This window comes from Anser brachyrhynchus (assembly GCF_964034855.1).
Source record: "Anser brachyrhynchus genome assembly, chromosome: 2".
NCBI classification, from domain to species: domain Eukaryota; kingdom Metazoa; phylum Chordata; class Aves; order Anseriformes; family Anatidae; genus Anser; species Anser brachyrhynchus.
The window spans coordinates 139853395-139871411 of NC_137695.1; the positions used below are offsets into that span (position 1 = coordinate 139853395).

At 46.3% G+C, this 18017-nt stretch overlaps 1 protein-coding gene across 2 annotated transcripts in view; it reads right to left on the minus strand.

The window, feature by feature from the left end:
* Positions 1-284: 284 nt before the first annotated feature.
* NCALD (neurocalcin delta) overlaps positions 285-18017 on the minus strand; it is a 53512-nt gene continuing 35779 nt past the window's right edge. Inside the window, exons 2-5 of one of the 2 annotated variants that reach the window (XR_013947739.1) lie at positions 16057-16453; positions 10484-10589; positions 8717-9606; positions 285-1385 (exon numbers count right to left, since the gene is read on the minus strand). Coding sequence is in view for 1 of the 2 variants with exons in the window: in XM_080583224.1 (XP_080439350.1) it covers positions 9509-9606; positions 10484-10589; positions 16057-16434 (582 nt within the window). In the remaining variant the exon portion in view is untranslated. Of the gene's footprint in view, positions 1386-7681; positions 9607-10483; positions 10590-16056; positions 16454-18017 lie in introns of those variants that run through there. The other variant, XM_080583224.1, reaches the window with a different exon arrangement.

Here is an 18017-nt window from a genome sequence, read left to right on the forward strand (position 1 = left end):
AGAGCTTAAAGGAGATGCCCGGGGCTGCAATAGGAGCAGGAGACAGCCCCCTCCGGAGCCTGCGGTCCTGCCTGCTGCAACGTGCCAACGCAGCGCCCATGCACGGCTTAAATCCTTGCTAAGCCCTCGAAATTGGCTTAGCTGGGCACAGTCTGGGCACAGGTTGGCTTAGCTGGGCACAGGTAAGGCTGTCCCCTTACCCCTGGCCGTGAGCGGGCTGGGGGCTGCGGCTGCGGGCTGCAGAAAGCTCGGGGTGTGAGGAGTAACAGCACGTGCTACGAAACTGGCTGCAGCAGGATATTTATTAGTAGGAAAGAACATTTAGGGGACTTCAGTAGGGGAATTCGTGTGAACCTTCGGTATCCACCATACATTGGTTTTCATCAAGATTGTTCAAGGTTACATATTTATATAAGAAAACAAAATAATTCATATTTAGGTGCAATCAGTAATTCCAGTATGAAAAAGCACCATGTCACAAAACAGTTTACAATACAAAATTCTTCAAAATCTAACATTTAAAAACAATATTTGTTCAACAGTAATAACAATACAGTAAAAAAATTCTTATTTCCCTTCAAACAATACTGCTTATATATTTTGGCACTGAAAAAGAAACTATCACAAATGCGCCTTTTTAACCACACAATGCTGTTTTGTGAGTGTCTATATAACAAGGAAAAACATGCTTTTGAAGTCAGTCATTTTGTCAGGTGCAGGCTGAACTGCATTCTCCTTTAAAAAGAAAAAAAAAAAATATTTATATGAAAAAAAAAATTGGTAAGCTGCAGCATGTCTTGCGTTTTGGCCCAGGATGGGAGAAGCATCTCTCTCAGAGTCAGTCCGCTGAGGCAGCCCTGCCTGAAAGGCTGGGTGAAAGCTCCTCTGCCTCCACCACGCCTGACCAGAAATGAAGATCTGAGCCCCCCCAGATGGTCCCATCCCTTAGGGACTGACCCCAAATTCTTACTACATTAAACACCCCAATAGGATTCTGACCCTATACTTGCAGCCCAGGCTAATATTTCCTTCTTGGCTAATGTGTCATTATGTTTCAATTTTAGTTAAATATTTTTCAAGTCACTTGTGCAAAGTGTCTTAAAACATGGACCCAGTACATTTGTCACAGGGTCTCACGTCGGCCCGGCTGCAGCCCATGGTGGCGGGGCTGGCCAAAGCGTGTGATCTGGATGCTAGAGTCTGAGAGAGAGAGCACGACAGAAGAACAGACTTTTGGGGGAAGAATTAGTTTCCGCTCAGAACTGACCCCTATTGAAATGAGAAGGCGGGCACTACACTCCATGTCAAACAACGGCGCCTGTGTGCAGCTACGACGGCCCTTGGAAAGGCTGATCCTAGTGAACATGCAGTCCTCGGTGCAAGCTCTAAAAGCCGAACAAGAACAAAAAAAATAATTCGTTTTAAATAGTTTTTACATCTTACATCAAAGATGCCACTACGAAAACACAATAGTATCACACATTAATTAGTACAGTCTTAAAAATGCAAACCGACGCTGGTAAGACTTCCATACATTCTGCATATCATATGTACAGAAGAGAAGAGCTTCTCGAGAGGAGAGGACGGTCAGAGAGAGATAACCATTTTTTTTTTCTTTTTTTTTTTTTTTCTGAGTTGCATAATACAAATACATTATCAGCATAAGAAAACTTGACTCCAACACTAAGAATTCGAGGAAGGTCCTAGCTGGGAGTTAATAGCAGGGGAACGGTGCGCGTGCTGAGGGGCACAAAACACATACACAGCCCTCCGCCAGGCTCTGTCCCCTCTCGTGACTCGGTCGTCCGCTCTCCTTGTGCAGGGTGGGTTTCGCACGTCACTGCGGGTACGTGTTCCTACAGCATGCAACAGCACAGAAACAGATCCTGAGAGCTGCCCGCAGCCTTTCTGAAGGCAAAGCCCCTCCGGATGTCCTCGCGGGCGGGTTCTGCCTGGTGAGAACTGGCCGGAGACTCAGAATATCACCATAGGAGATCACAACAGAAGTGGGGAGAAAAATTAACACATCACAATAGCTATAGGCAACCACACGAAAGGACACTAACAATTCGAGACAGCCATAAGAAAACTATGCAGACCAAATTCTTATAATTCGTAGTTGTCCCTCTCCTTTCTGAGTTGCAAAAGTCTTTCTTAGGATATGTAGGTTTGCTTACAAAGCATTCGTCTAGAGAGGTATCTCATTTTGCCAAGACACAGAATATGCTGAACTCCGTGCTGCTGCATTTAGTCTGCCCATGGTAGCTTATTTAAAATTAGATTTGGTTCCTCTACTTTACGCTGCGACGTAGAGACAGCCTGGGGAGCAATGATGAGAAAGCTGTCTGTGGAATGGTCATGGACTTCAAAGGGAATGGACGCCTGGATCCGTTCAGCTTTTGGCCATGGGATATTTCAATTTGTTAGCCTCCACAGCATCAGAAGTTTTTGCCCAAATTCACACAAACAAATCTATAACTACATAGTTTTGCATGTATTATGTCGCCTACTGGGCAATATTTATAAATCAGAGATATGAAGTGCTTCTGTCAGAAGATGCTCCTATAGTTCACCTTGGGTTCAAGAGCAAAATAGCACTGAATGTGCAAATATAAATTACAGGACTGCGTGGATGGAATGGAAGTGAGCAAGTGGAAGAAGTAAGGATATCGAAATGCAACTCTGTCTCCTTGCAGGAAATATGCAGACAGAAATAATCCCTAACCTGCTTAAGCACTTCATTTTTTCTAGGCACAGCGAGCCCACCTCAATCGTAATTGTTCTGGCAGATCTGCTCTTGGGTTCATTGAGACTTTTCCTAGCATATGAGCTACACGGCGTGCAGGACTGTATCTGAGAGGATCTAAAACAAATAAATCAAGAACACAACTAAACCATGAATGAGGAAATCAAACAGAAAATGCCAAAGAAACATGATCCTGTAGGACATTCAAATGGCTATCACAGCACAATGTCTTTAGTAAGCTTCCTCAGGTCCTTATCAAATTGAAACTCTATTTTTTTTGGTTGTTGTGGTGGTTTTGTTTTCTTTTGTTTTCTTTCAGATACTAATAAAAAACTATTTGGTTGCCCTGGAAATGGGAATAAGCTAATGACAGGAAATGAAAAGGTGCTGGTGGCAAGGAGCTCTGAGTTCTCTCCCAGTGCAGGATCCATTAATCTCCCCTCCGAGTGCAGCCAATTAACAGCACAACCTGTGATTAGAATTTAAGAGGATTTTCTCAGGTGGGTTTACTAATCACCACCACCCTGTTCAGGGGAGGGAACGTGAGGCCAGCCCTGAATACTGCTGAAACCCCTGGCCCCCGGGGAGGAGAGAACCAGAGGTCGCACCCTTGACACGTGCCTTTGACGGGCGGCAGGAAGAGTTTCCGCCCGACGTCACTCCATTTTGCCAAAATTATCTCTTGGACCACAGCACCAGGATGCTCCAGGCAGCATCACGCTGAATAGGAAGACACTGTTCCTGCCTGGAAGAAATCAGGTCTCCATGGGATAAGCCGCAGGAGCGGAGAGCAGTCACTGGCCGGGTTCAGTCTGCAGTGCATCAACAAACACACGCGTGATAATGAAAACCACATTGTTCCAGGGGTTCGGCATGTTCCCGAAATCCTTAATACTGCCACTGCTTAATAACAGTAAATAAATAGTGGGGCTGGCAAGGTATATGCAGGAGGGCCAAGGGCTGAGAACCAAATCAGAAGCTGTTCCACCTACGTGTGTCCAGCCTGGCTCCTCCAGATGTCACAGGCCTGTGTTTTTTATTTGTTCACAGGGAGAGGGTAGGGATGAGAGGGGAGCAAAGCCTTGGAGAGCCCAGCACCCTGAGCCCTGGGAAGGTGAGAACATCTTTGGTATCAGGTCAGGGCAAGAGGGGAAGATCTAAGACATCTCTCAGCTGTGGAGCAAGCGAACAGAGCAGAGAGGATGGCCACCGTGTGCTTCAGATGACCATCTTTGAACCCCAAGTCCCCAGCTTTAGCAGGTAGTGACCCAGGGCAACACAGCCCCAGAGGTCCCACAGGCTGGAAGGATGAAATGGAGCTGCTCTGTAATTGCTAGCGGGGTGCTTTGCTGCGGGGATTCAGACCCTGGTCTGAAGGCAGCAATGTGTCTCACTGTTTTTCATTCCTCTTGTCCTTTCACTCCGTTCGCCACAACCCAAGCTCTTTTTTGGCTTGCTTGTTGTGCATTAGCCAGCATTTTACAGGTGATATCTTAATCCCAGCTATACTTAATAAAATAAGATGACCTGTGGGAGCAATGAGGAAACCAAGTCTGTGCATTCCCAGAAACCTCTCACATCTGGCCTTTCTGGCTGTTTCTGGTTAAGATAATGGAGAGTATATCTGAAAACCTTTTTCTCTCATCCTGCGAAAATCCCCATCCCTGAAACAATGATCAGCTCACACGGACATTTGAAACCAACAGCAGCAAAAGCCAGACTGGAACAAGGGATGCTGCTGAGACACTCAGAGAAGCCAGAGATGGTTTCTGCAAGAGACAAGGATGTTCACGTCCAACCAATTGCTCTACAATGCCAAAAGGGTCTAACAACCTCTCCGATGATGGTCCCCATTTCTAGTGTCACTGCCTTCCCTGCTGATTTACCAACCCTGCTCCTTTTTTCCTCCTTGTGCTTAAAACAGCTGTTCTTTTCACCTTCACCAGCCTGCGAAATGGCAACTCGGCTCTGAGAGTCAAGCGGAGCCTTCGTGGCAGACCAGGAGGAAATCTCCTGCAGGCAAAGCTTGGCCCACAGCTACACTTGGAAGTCGAACCAGCAGCTCCCCAGGGGAGCATATGGCATTTCTGAACTGGGGCATGGTGAACAGCTCTGCTGCTGCTGTGCAAGGAAGAGCAGAGCTGCTTCTGCAGCTACACGTTCACGCTAAAGGTATTTTAAAGAGCACTTTGCCAGCAGTCCTCTGCCTGGATGTGCAGAGCAGAGCTGCCCGGTTAGGAGATGCCATTTCTGTGCTAGTCTTACATCGCTCTGTGGGTCTGGCACGTCGCTGCTTCGTGTCTTATCTGCCCAGTGCACAAATCAAAAACTCTGCTAGGAGTCCTGCTCAGCTACCTGCTGCTTGCCAAGTTCCTCCATGTCTCTAAGCACGGTCGGCTCTGCCCGTGGTACCAAGGAAACCGACTTCCCCCACTTCCAAACTCCTACGTGAGATCACACCCAGCACGACAGAGCAATGAACGCATCCGAATATTTGCGCAAAGGGCAGATAAAAAGTTCTTATCCACTGGTCTCACACCAAAGACCCCAGAGACCCCCCTGGCCACATGAAACCGAGGGAGCACCGTGAGACAGACAAAAGGAGGAGCTGGTGTGCTGGGTGCTCGGGACAGGTCTCGCCCAGCCCTCCTCAGCTCGTTTTGCTTTGTGTCCCTGCACCAGGCTCCAAAAGCAAACCCATTTGGAGACTGCCTCCTCTATCCTGACCGTATTGCTATGATTCTGCATCTTCACCGGTGTTACTAAAAAAAAAACCAACAAGACAGAGTTTTATAACAGCGGGGACAGCTGCGTTCGTTGAGGTGCAGGGGGCTCCCTCCCACAGCTCCGTGTCCCCGGGGACCTGCCACTTGTCACCGTGTCTCCTGCTCACATGTACTGAGCATCATACGGCCACGGCCATGGTCTCATCTCAGCTTAGGCCATGGATTAGGACTCAACACCAGCTACCACAGCTCACCCAGTTTCCATGAGTCAGCCGAGCCTGAGTTTCTGCCCGGGTGGGTGCTTTCAGCCCCCAGCAGGTGCAAGGTAATGCGACTTAGTGCAGCCTGCGGTGCAAGAAAAGTAAGCTAAGCTCCATTACTGCATGTTTTCCACCAGCGGGGAGGTGCACGCTGGACATCCCTGGGGCTCAGCTCATGGGGGTGGTTATTAAACTTGGGGACCCCAGGTACTGCTGCTGCACACAGACCACTTCCAGCCACAGAATTTACACACTTCTGGCTTAGTGTTTTAAGCAGCAGTGTCCTGAAAATGCAGAGGTCATGCTTTCTAGCAGGGAACAACAAAGGACAAAATGCCACAGCAATAAGGTAAAAATCCTAAAAGCTCTTACGAGGAACAGCACAGCCCCATTATCTCAGGAACATTCACTGCTTCGAACTCACAGGGCTCCAAATAACGTCGAAACATAGATCTTTTTTCAGCCCCTCTCAAGCCGTAAGTGCTCACAACACACACACGCTGCTTTTACAAGGGTTGTGCTCCTGTTTCCCTTCCCAAAGCATTGTAAAACAAAGACTGCAAAGAGCACAAGCCACAGACATCACTTGGCATCTTCTGGCCCAGAATTTCACAAGCTATGTGGATCAAGTCGCATGCTGGATATGCTCATTAATTCATCTGGATAATACTTGAGTGAAGGTTACCTTTTCCACCAGCAAGTATTATTGGAGGATGTATCTACGAAATTGAGAGGTGACATGCAATAGCATGTACTGTCTGCCAGCCTTCCTGTACGGAAATATTTCTAATTGATCTCTTGAAAGTATCTAACTTGCTGCGTAATTTTATACCGGATAGGTCAGTCATTTTGTTTTCAAAAGGTTTATGAAGGCAGCAATGACTGCAAATGTTAATGGTAGCAAAGCAGAAAAACACAATCCAGCACTCAATGCTTCAGTGTTGCTGCTCTGAGGTCTGCAGATGCTCCCATACACAATTCAGCTAGGGCTCACTTTCAAAGTACACGCAGAGGCAGAGAAAGAAAAGGGTAGTTAATAATTTAAAACAACACCAATCGTCAGCGGTAGTCAGGTAAAAGAGTAACCTTGGTTCACTCTGTAAATGTTTATACAATACTTTTATCTGCAGCTATGTCCTCTGCAGCTGGAGGACGACTCTTATTCTTCCAGATCTCATGAGCTGTGGAAAGAATTACATCTCCGCTGGCCTGGGGTCACGTCGCAGGTTGTGTTTTCAAACACATGTTGGACAGCATTAACACGTGAAACCCCGAAACTACCGAGCTAAAACAAGCTGGAGTTAGGTGCTGGGCCAGAAATGCCTTGTAAAACTAAAGAGAGGTGGAATGCAGATGCTTAAATAAAAGGCGATGCTTTAAAAGTCTCAGTCACCCACCACTACTTTCACAACAGCAAAAAGAAGATGGGACCACGGGAAGGTTTCACGTTCATCCCCAGTAAGTGCCAGCTTTTACAGGGCTGCTTCTGACCTGGAGGCTGCGCTGAGGTGTTTTGTGTCCCTTGGGGTTCCCCCAGCACCACTTAGCTCTGCGGTGGCAGTGGCGGGGCACGCGGGGCAGGCAGGCAGGGGACCGAGTGCTCCGTCCTGTATCTGGACGGAGGTGCGAGCATGCCAACAGCAACCCCAAGCACTGGAGGAGAAACACGGCTTTGAACTCGCGCGGGGTGATGGGGACAGGGCTCTCCTACAGCAGGGCGGGTTAGGGAGAAATAGCTAAGCGACATTTCCACCGACGGGAAGAATCTGTGCAAAATTTGCCCGTGATGCTTGTAACAGCTGAGAGCACTAAGTATTGCAAGCTGTTCGTGTCTGTGCTCGGGCCTCTCCTGCTTTCTCACTTTCCCCCACACACCTCGGCTCAGGATTTTAATTAATTTCACAGGAATAAATCATCAGTTGGCTTTCTGTGATCATTTGAGACAAAAGTGTGCGCCTGAAGATTTTTATTATGTGCAATTAGCCACTCATGATCGTTTTAGTACAACTGATTAACAATGTTATTTTTAATTTATTTTTATTTTATTTTAATAGGCTTTGCGTATCAAACCTGGCAAAGCAAATGGTAATGAGAAATTAAGTCTAGGGATTTTTTTTCTCTCTTAATTATTGTACATGCTAGCTAGTGTTCAACAAAAAATTATTCACACTCGGCTACTTTTTCATGACTTCTAATTAGTACTTAGTTAATCATCATCTGCGAAGCAGACTTATTTTACTCAGTTTATTTTAAATTAAGGCTACCGGGGATTAGCATCTACAAGGTCACTTGACAAAACGCCAGCCTCGCCTGTCAGGCAAAGGTCGTCCTGCCGAGCCCACGGGCTCCCAAGGCTGTGCGCCGCCCGCGCAGACACCTCGCCAGCGGGACCACAGAGCAGCCTTCAGCTAATGACAGATTAATGCCAATTTAGTCAGCGTAATGCCTCCTGTCACCAAAGCCTTTCCATCGCAGCAGCGCTTGTACAGTTACCAAGAAATCCCACGCCTGCACCCCAGCTTTGAATGCAGCGACTCTGGCCAAAGGATGGAGGTTTTGCAGCGGCAAATTTCAGAAGTCCTGCATCTAGGCGAAAAGATAAACATTCAACATTTCTCTCGGAGCTGATCTTTTTTTCGTTTTTTTTTTTTTTTTTTTGTCGTTTTAATTTTTATATATATAAATATACCATAAAGCGTACCATTTCCTTGTTTCAGTACAGACTTTTGAGCTTTACTAAAATAAAGGAAATATAAATGCTACAATTTTATGCTTAAAACAAGTTTTGATGACGGCCTTCCCCTCGGAGCAGGCCCAGAAATTGCGTTAGCTACGTGGAGAGAGACAAAAACACCCCCAAAACTTCATACTGCACAAGAGCATTCAAAATAGCTGGTTTGCCTCAGTTTTAGCTGCTTACAGGTGTACATCATTTCCTTGGCTCAATGCCCACTCTCCTTAGTAGAAACTATTTTATTACTGACCTGAAAACTTCACATTCAACACGTATCTCCCTTAAATTCATTGTCAATACCCAGTTTTTCAATATCCACGTCTGCTTTTGCTGACCCCAAATGGCAAGAGGTATCGTCAGTTGTGGATTTTGGGATCAGGACTGCAAATTGCTGGATTTTCAGATAAAGCCATGTGAAACCAACCACTGTAAACCAAGTAAAAACGGTTGACTTTTTTTTTCTTTTCTTTTCTTGAAAATGTTCACGGCATTGAAACAATGAGGCATAGGAGCAGGGGTGCGGATGGTGCAGCCCTCACCGGTTGCGGACGATCGTCATCCTGTCTCTGAGCTTCACTGGTGCCTCCTGGACAGGAGAGGAGGTCCCAGGCGGGTCCTGCCCTATCACAACCCTTTTGCTTCAATCTCTGCTACACTTTCAGGTCCTCTGGGTGAACACTCAGCTACTAAAGCAGCAACCTAAGACCTATCGGTATGTCTTGCTGCCAAGGGTTTTGTTGTTGGTTTTCTCTTTCTCAATGTGTACTTTCCAAAACAGACACGTTAAAACGAAAAAACAAAATCTTTAAAACAATGATAACACCACAATATCTGTTTAGAACAGTACTGCCCGTGCTCTGGACAAATTGTTAAGAGCAATTCAGCATTCTTATAATTAATCCACAACAAAAGAAGCTATAAGATGCCACAAAAGAAGGCATAATTGGCCATACAGAGGCAACACTACCATGAATGTTGTTTGGCAAGGGGAGAAAAAAAAAAAAAAAAAAAAGCAGATACATAATTCATCCAAAGACTGGGTTCAGAATTGCCCGGCACTGCTGGGATCGCACTGCAGGAGTCGGACTATTGACGGGTCGCTCTTGGCGCCTCGGATGAACTCTTCCAGAGAGAGCTTTCCTAGAAAAGAGACACGTTGGCTTAGCACGGTGGGTCTGCACGCCTGCTGAGCCTGAGGAGAAGCATGGTGGAAGGATGCTGGCAGGGGGCAAGGAAAATCCCTGGGGGTGCAATGGCAGACTGAGGGGCACTTCCTCGGGGTGCTGGTTTGGAGGAAGAATAGCTGGAGGATGGTGGCCACAGAGCAGCACTTTCTGTGGGTGCCAGCAACACCCTGCTCCTGTGGGAAGGCACGGGGTTACATCTCCCCCAGCAACACATGGTTCCTGGTGCCTTTCCTTAAAGAAAAGGAAAAGACATGGAGTCCCAAAATCCTCCTACAGGGAGGTAGGGGTGAGCTAAGGCCGAACGTACAAGCCCTGGTTACAGCTGAGGTGAGACCGAGTCACCCTGGATAGACCTCCTTTCAAAGAAGAGGCCACAGACACATTGATTTTTCCCATGGTTCAACAATTTCTTGAGGTTTTATAGAGATAAGAGTTATTTTGGCCTAAGTTTGTGGTGGTTTTACTAGTTTGCATGCAACAACACCCCTTCCAGGCAGGAGCAGACAACGTAGGCATGGGTTTTTAAAAACCTAATATCCAGGCAAATCCATACCCTGCTCCTCAGTGGAAAATATTGGGCGTTTTCTAAGAGATAACCATCTCCCAGTGTGAAGTTAATGAACTGACAGGAAAAAAAATATAATTTGAGAGGAAAACCAAAGACCTGGCTGTGGGTTCCTGAGCAGTGTTTCTGAGCATTGCACCCCTCTGAGCCCTGCAGGGTGTCTGCAGGGTGGTGAGGAGGGACCATGGGCACCACGGCTTTGCCCAGGTGGCCGGAGGAGGAGCGGTGAGTCCGAGGGGACACCCAGCACCTGGAGGGAGCCTACCGTCTCGGTTGGTGTCCATCTGACGGAAGATCTTCTCTGTCCTCTTCTCCGGTGTTGACTCATCTTCCGGCATCTTCATTACAGAAGAAACCATCTTATAGATTGCCTGTGTGATATGAGAGCAGCAAAAGGCTGGTAAGAAACACGTTATCTTAGTGTAGGGGTATGGTTATCTCCTGGCGACCAAAATAGGCAGAAAATCTCCCAGGAGCATTGCCTGGGATTTGCTCTGCAGACACTGAAGGGAGTAGGTGGCACCAGTACATGCAGCTGCCCTCTTCAGTGGGACACTCGTTTAGAAAATAACGTGTTTCCTTATTTAGTCACAGCTGAACACAATCTGGGCCTGTACTGAGGTTACATTTTCCATTATGAAAACAGTCTTTGGATGAATTTATCACTTGAACTGCACTTAGGCACCAGCAGCTCCCGGGACGTGGGGAGCAGAAGGACCACTGAGGTCTCATCCCGTGCCACAACTCACCTCGGACCTTCAGCCACCCAGGCTCCACCCTCACCTCTCCTGTCCTTCACCCCACCTTTTGTGCACCCATCTGCCTGCTCGGTTGGCATCCTGCCATTGGAGAGCAGTGACTCATCCCTGCCTTTGCCAAGTCTCACAGATAATGCAGGCTTGACCAACAACGAGGTGGCCTTCTCCTTGTGTGCCTCCACAGCTAAAAAAGCACCATTCATAATTTGTTCCACAGGGAGCAGATGTCCCGGTCCCGCACAGCACTGGTGCCACTCATCATTACTCTTTGCACAGACAAATCCATTAGTCCTGCACGATTCCAGCTGCCCCTAAGAGAGAGAGGTGACTTTAATTTTAAAACACAAAAGAGTGAGGATCTCTTCTTCGCTTCCTCTCGCTCTGGAGGCTGGGTCCTCCTGCAGAACCCAGATGGCTCACTGTGGCTCCCCTTCCACACTTTCCACCCATGAAAGCACTCTGCCTGGCACACTGCAGTCTTCTGGCCCAGGGACAGCCCCAGGACCATGACAGCTTGGGTTTACCAGCTGGAGGACGCTGCTGAGCAGCACGGACACTTTACACGCAGCCCAGCGAGCACCCATTGCCTGGGCCATCTCACTGCCTTCTCCTCTGTCAGCAGAGCCAGCTCACCTTTCAGACTGCCTGGCGTTTAAATAACATCAAGCACTACACCCCGAGAAAGGCATTTGTCTGTTCAATTAAATATTTATCACTTATGCTCAGCACAGCCGAACATCTGCTCCCTCGGTTTTGTCACCAAGGCTGAGGCCGCAGATTTCCTGGTCTGCCCTCTGCTGAGTCTGTAATGTTGGTGGTAGGCTGCAGTGGGAGAACATTTTGGCATGGACAATGGCTGGCTGAATGGGAACACGGTGGGTACCCTTTTAATCACCATCATCACAGGTTGTGCTGTGGGGATGCCCAAAGGCTCCCAAGAGATTTGGGGTGCCAGAGTATGAGCCTCAGTAGATGCTGTCCACACAATCTTGATCATCTGATGGCCAGGAGGACAGAAGAAGGGATGAACTTGCAAGCAAATGAACAGTGGGAGCAGGCGAAGAGAAAAAGAGGAGATGGCAGGCAGTGAGAAGTTGCACCCGCCTCATCCTGATCAGCATGCAAGGCTCACGGGGATCCGAGCACAGATGAGGCTCATAAACCTGCCACTGTGTAAGCATCTTAAGCTGTCTGGCTTTTGTCTGGGGGAGGAAGAGAGGTGGAGGGGTCATTCCCTCCCTCAGGGCGAGAGGATGGCAGAGTCTGTATTGAAAGTGTGGGAGGAATGTCCCGGCCCGGGAGCGCAGCCGTGTTTACTGTGATCAAAGCAACCATAGTAAGAATATGCAGATTTTAAGGACAAAAAAAAAAAAAAAAAAAAAAAGCTCTTCAAGATGACTTCATCCTACAGGGTCCTTTTCACAGAGGCATGTGAAGTGAATAACAGATGAGATATTCTAGGAAAGCCAGATGGGAATAACATAGTAAGCGTTCCTTTCATGCTGAAAATGGTTACTCTGGACAAATTCTTCTGCCCTTACTCAGAAGCTCAGTGGGAAGTTTTCCCAAAGTGAAAAACAGCTAAAACTGATTCAGGATCTTGAGATTTGCCCCGTACTAATTCAGTGCAGCTACACAGGGCTCTTTATTGTGGGTTTGAAAGGGTGAGCTCTCGAAGGAAGCTGGTTCCTTGCAGTAGTCCCATGGAACTGGGCTGTGCTCACCTCGGGCTGCGTAACCTGGGACCGAAAGGCTGTGGGGGCCCTGCTCCACATGGAGTAAAGGCCTTGGCCTCACCGTGCTGGGGTGGAAAGCCACTGGGGGCACTAAGCAGGAGGAGGTTTGGACTTCCTCCAACCTGAAAAAAATTGCTTTCCTCTCAGTCTGACAGGGATTTTTGATGCTGCCTTTACGGAGAGCCGTATCAGCTTCTGCTTCTTCCCATACCAGCTTCTGTTTCCTCCTGGCTTACAGATAAGCTAGCCCAGCAAGTGAAATGGATGTCCTCTTGTTCCTATTAAACCGAAAGTGTTATTCTCATCTCTTGGCTAAGTGCTCTTAAGGTGCCTTATGATTCCGCGGTGTGAAAAAATGTGCCCCTAGAACAAGTTTTCCATCTTTTATTTAAAGTCTTATTTCAAGAGACTCTTGCCAAGTATGTCCCATTTCATCCAGGGGAGCAAACGCAAACTTTCTAGCCAGCTATTTTTGAGTGGTCTGGACTATTTAGATTATGGGTAAACATCTGAGAGATGTGAAAAACATTTCTAGAGCAGGAGGACCTGCAGCAAGGTCTGGCAGGAGGGCAGGCTATGAAACCCCTTCTCGCAGTACTTTGCAGATGTGCTATGCACAGTAGTAGGATCACAGTGGCTTCAAAAAGCTGTTCTGGACCATTCGTAGTGTCCTTGGTGGCACTAAGCAAGGAAATTCAAGTAGCCATCAGTATAACAGGGAAAATGGCTGCAGAGAAATGGCTGTAAAAGCACAAAGAAAAGCAGACTGAGAAGGAAGAGAAGCATGGCTTGCTTCTCTTCCCCATTATTTCAGGTGCAGTAAACTCCGGGCACCCTGGAGCTGCAATGGGGGTGGCATTTTTTTTCAGTGAAGCTATGACTTTCAGACTGATTGCCTTTCTTTTAGCATTCATTTTGATTTATTGTCTCATGCAAGAATCCAGATGAAAACAGTAAATCCTGCTATATTAATATGCAAATGCATGCTAGATAAGGGACTTGTAATAGGTTCCTCTGAGACATGTATCAGAGATATTAGTTCTGTTTTTCACTATCAGTGGCTTAGGGTACCGAGGAAGATATCTGATACAGAATCCTGTCTTTCCATATTAAAAAATAATAATCTTTTGTAAATGAAAGTGATAGTTGCTAGCTGCTTTCTCATGAGTCTGATCACCATGTATCAAAGGTGTCTTGATAAAGCATGAAAAGGTGCTCCTTCACTTGTTTCATGTATCAGCTGAACGTGCTTCCAGAGACAGAGCAGCAAATCCTACACAACAGGGAGGAGCTGGGGCTGGCCTGTGCAATACAAGAACATCAGCATGGCCATGAAAGCTGGAAGAAGAGATCAGGGTGAGATCTACAAATCAACTGCCTCATGAAAGGGGCAGCTTTCCTGACTGTTCACGGTACAGAAATGTTTGATGAGAGACTGGCCCGCAGGAGGCTCTGAGCACCAGGACAGTGGGACAACATGCTGGTCAGCTTGCAGGGTAGCATATGCTCCTCCTATGACACTTGCATATCCATTTGACTTTCCCCTTTCTCCAACAAAGAATGTGATTTCAGAAACATGAAACAAAGCAATCGTTTCCATCAAGTATGGCTTAGGGTTGGGTGTACAGATGGACAAAACATCACCCTGCACTGACCCTTCTGCTGCAGCTTTGTTTCATGATGGCAGCATGATTGTGAAAGACAAAGCTACAATTTGGTACCAACGTGGTGACGAAGGAGGCTGAGCAGCATTTCAGCCTCTAAACGTGCTGGTGAGCAGATCCGTGGGAACTGGGAAAAGCTGCCAGTTCTGCTGGCCCTAGCTTGGGTCACTACAGAGATCCCAGCCATTGATGTTCTCATTAAATTTGACACAAACACATTTGTGGGCTTGTCCTTGTGATCTTGGGGGTTTATGTTGCCGTTGAGCACTCAGGCCTTCCCGAAATACTTGTCAGCAGCAAGGGGTCCTGCAGTCTTTGAGGCGCCTCCTCCTGAGGAGCAGACACTTGCTTGGGCTGGGCTCCCCTGTCTTTGCTTTGTGCTTTGTTGGTTCTTTGGGGATTCTTTGTGTTTTATGGTTGTTTGTTTGGTTTGTCTTTCTTTTTTTTTTCTTCATAAGGAGAAATACAGCCAGAAAAACAATAACTGGCAGCCTGTTTACCCTGCCCGGGGGAGTGGAAGATTTGCAAGGAACAGAGCATCTTCTAATGCAAATATTCCATGGAGTCTGTCATGACACTCAGACAGGGAGGTGTCTGCAGCTCAGCGCAGTCCTGCTTCTTAACCCAGATACAAGAATGCAAAATAAAACGTGAAAGACAGTGCAACAACCCTACATTTGCAGCTGAGACATGTATCTGCTCTTACCAAAAGCAGTGTGAGTGCTGGTGTTTGTGACTGTTTGGAGGACACAGAAGTGCCCTTATAAAAAGACAAGGGCACCACGCATTAAACCGATTCCGTACACGCAGCTTGCCATCATGGACTGTAATTTGTGTGCATTCCTTTCGTTTCATTTCCAGCACAAATATAAACCTGAATAATACAGTACAGAGCTAGCATGGCAAAATTTTCCATGAAATAAAAATCTTGATAACAGGCTTTTTTTTTTTTTCTTCTATGGTGCTGCTTTACACAGACTCAAGCTGTGTAAATACACTACTATACCAAAAATGTTTTAAAGCTTTCAGTAGAGTGATGTGCCTCGAGGGTGAAAACATGTTAGAGGAAGACAAAATGAGGTGGGACTCCTACTAACAGCACAAGGAAATGCATCCAAAGAAGCTGCGAAGGGAATCATCATCTATCCAGATAACGTTTATCTATACTGGCAAGTTAATATGAAGATAGCTAGCATGGCACTGAGTATGCAGACATTGCTGGCATTAGGCAGGCAGATATGTTTTAAAATATGTGAGCTGGCTTTTAATAATAACGTGGTTTCAAAGTAAATTTCTTGTAGAGGGAGCTTGCCTTCCTTAAAAGTAAAAACCTGGTTAATCTAAGGTACTTGGTTCAACTGTAATTAATTGTAATTCCTTGACAGTGATTTCCCAGAGGACAGAACCACATTGATCATCATGCTGGCTGCTGTGCTCCAGCCCAGCAGAGCTCCTGAAGGAGAGCTTCCCATGCAGCAGGTTGCTCAGAAAAACACTATATTGGATATCAAATGCAGTAGTATAAATTGCGACAAAACCTTTGCCAAATGAAATAACATTTCATATTAAAGCACTAGACAGAGAACCTAGAACATAACCCCCCAGATGCTGCCGGATGTTCTCATTGCGGCATCTCTCTGTAACGAGGGAGGCGAAGGTGCGCCTCTGAGCAGCACGTACCTGCACGATTTCCAGCATCTCTGACTTGCTGATGTAGCCGTTCCCATCGAGGTCATACATGCTGAATGCCCACTTCAACTTCTGCTCCAGTTTACCTCTCGACGTTACGCTCAAGGCTATGATGAATTCTCTGAAATCTATTGTTCCGTCTCCATTGGCGTCAAAAGTGCGGAATACATGTTCCGCAAACTTAGAAGCGTCCCCATAAGGGAAAAAGTTCCCATATATTTTTTTAAACTCCTCCATAGATAAGTGTCCACTTGGACAGTCTCTCAAGAAGCCTTTGTACCACTCCTGGATCTCGTGTTCTGTAAAGTCTGTACTTTCTAGCAAATCTTGCATGACTTCAGGGCGTAGCTTGCTGTTTTGCTTTCCCATATTGGTGTCAAAATATTACCTGCAGAGGAAAAACAACTTCATTTAAATTATAGTAATTTATAATGTTTGTAAATATTAATAACAATTAGTTTGGAGGCTGTAGAAGGACAGTGTGCTGGAGTTTTCTGATGATAGTTCACACTTGGGAATCAACCAAAACTTTGGGATGTGTACCCTACTACAAGAAAAATCTGAAAAAACTAACAAGCCTAGTCTAATGTTATTTACATTACCTTTTCACAGTCTGGAGAACTGTAATTATGTCGAATTTATCCTACTTTCCTTTTTAAATCACACTGTAAGCAATGGCTTTTGCAAGCAGTAGGCTGACTGGCAGCTGTGTGCTGCGGCACAGCCTCCAGCCGGGGCACCCAGATAACTCAGGGACCTCACCCGAAGGAGCTACCATTTTTTATACCCCTGGTTGAAACCAGGCTGCTGCAGAAGATTACTTTTGCTTGGTCCTGCTTCAGAATGGGATCGGAGTGCATCTGCAATGTGTATTGAAACCAGGAACTCCACTTCTAGACACATCCTTACAGCCAGAGTCAATCGGAGCAACCCATAAATTGCCTCTTCTGTTTGGCAGGGACCAATTCTCATTTCGGTTCAAATGCAGATAAAATCTGGAAAGATTTTATCGACGGTGGATTCCTCCACCCCAAACTAATTTTTTTTTTTTTTTAAATTCTCCTTGTAGCTATAAATTGGAGCTATAACTGAGTAGTAGTGATCTGGGTGGTCATGGCTTTTTGAAAAAAAAATACCCAGACAACAAAACTGGAAATTCATTTCACTTAACAGTTAAGAAATATTCTTGGATGCAGCTTTTATCTACACTGTTTCAGTTAAATCAGCCTAGTTCTATTTTATTTAAGGCAAGTTGCTACATATCACATTGTGCAGCAGATTTACTAACGATTGATGCCCTTTGGGTTTTAAGTATAGGGGTGTGAGTGCATTGGCTCCAAAAGCCAGCATCATCAGTTTTACTGGAAGCTTAGCATTATACCTGAGTTGTGGGAAGCTACGCTTTATCGACAGAAACCTGCCTGAGAATTTATCATGGGAATGACAGTCACCACTGAAATCTGATGTATGGACAACTTAAGCAGAATTGCAAAATAATTTATACAAGACTCCCACGCTGTTGTCAGAACAGTCTTTGAGTTGCAGAGATGGATTTATGAACGATGTCTAGTGTGGCAAATGAACATCCAGTAAAATGTTCTTTCTAGATCAAGGTAATACTTTAAATAAAGAAAAAAAGAAAGAAATTGAGGGAGAAGTTGAGGCTCCCCCTGACTGATGTTAATTGTTTCCTGTGGTGAGAAGCTGAACTTCTCACAAGGTGAATTTGACCCCCCCCAGGAATAAAAAGACTGACTTCTTATTCTCCCGTGTTCTTGAAGCACAACAACCCAAAAGCTGTATTTCTTGAAGGTAAAATGGTGGGATCCATCCTAGATCTGGCCGTTCCTCACAGGATCCATGGCTGGCTGGTAGCTAGACGTCTAGTCTGAACTGCTGCCCTGAAGGAGAAGAGGCTCCCCTGCCCACAGGGAGGATGACAGGGGTGAGAG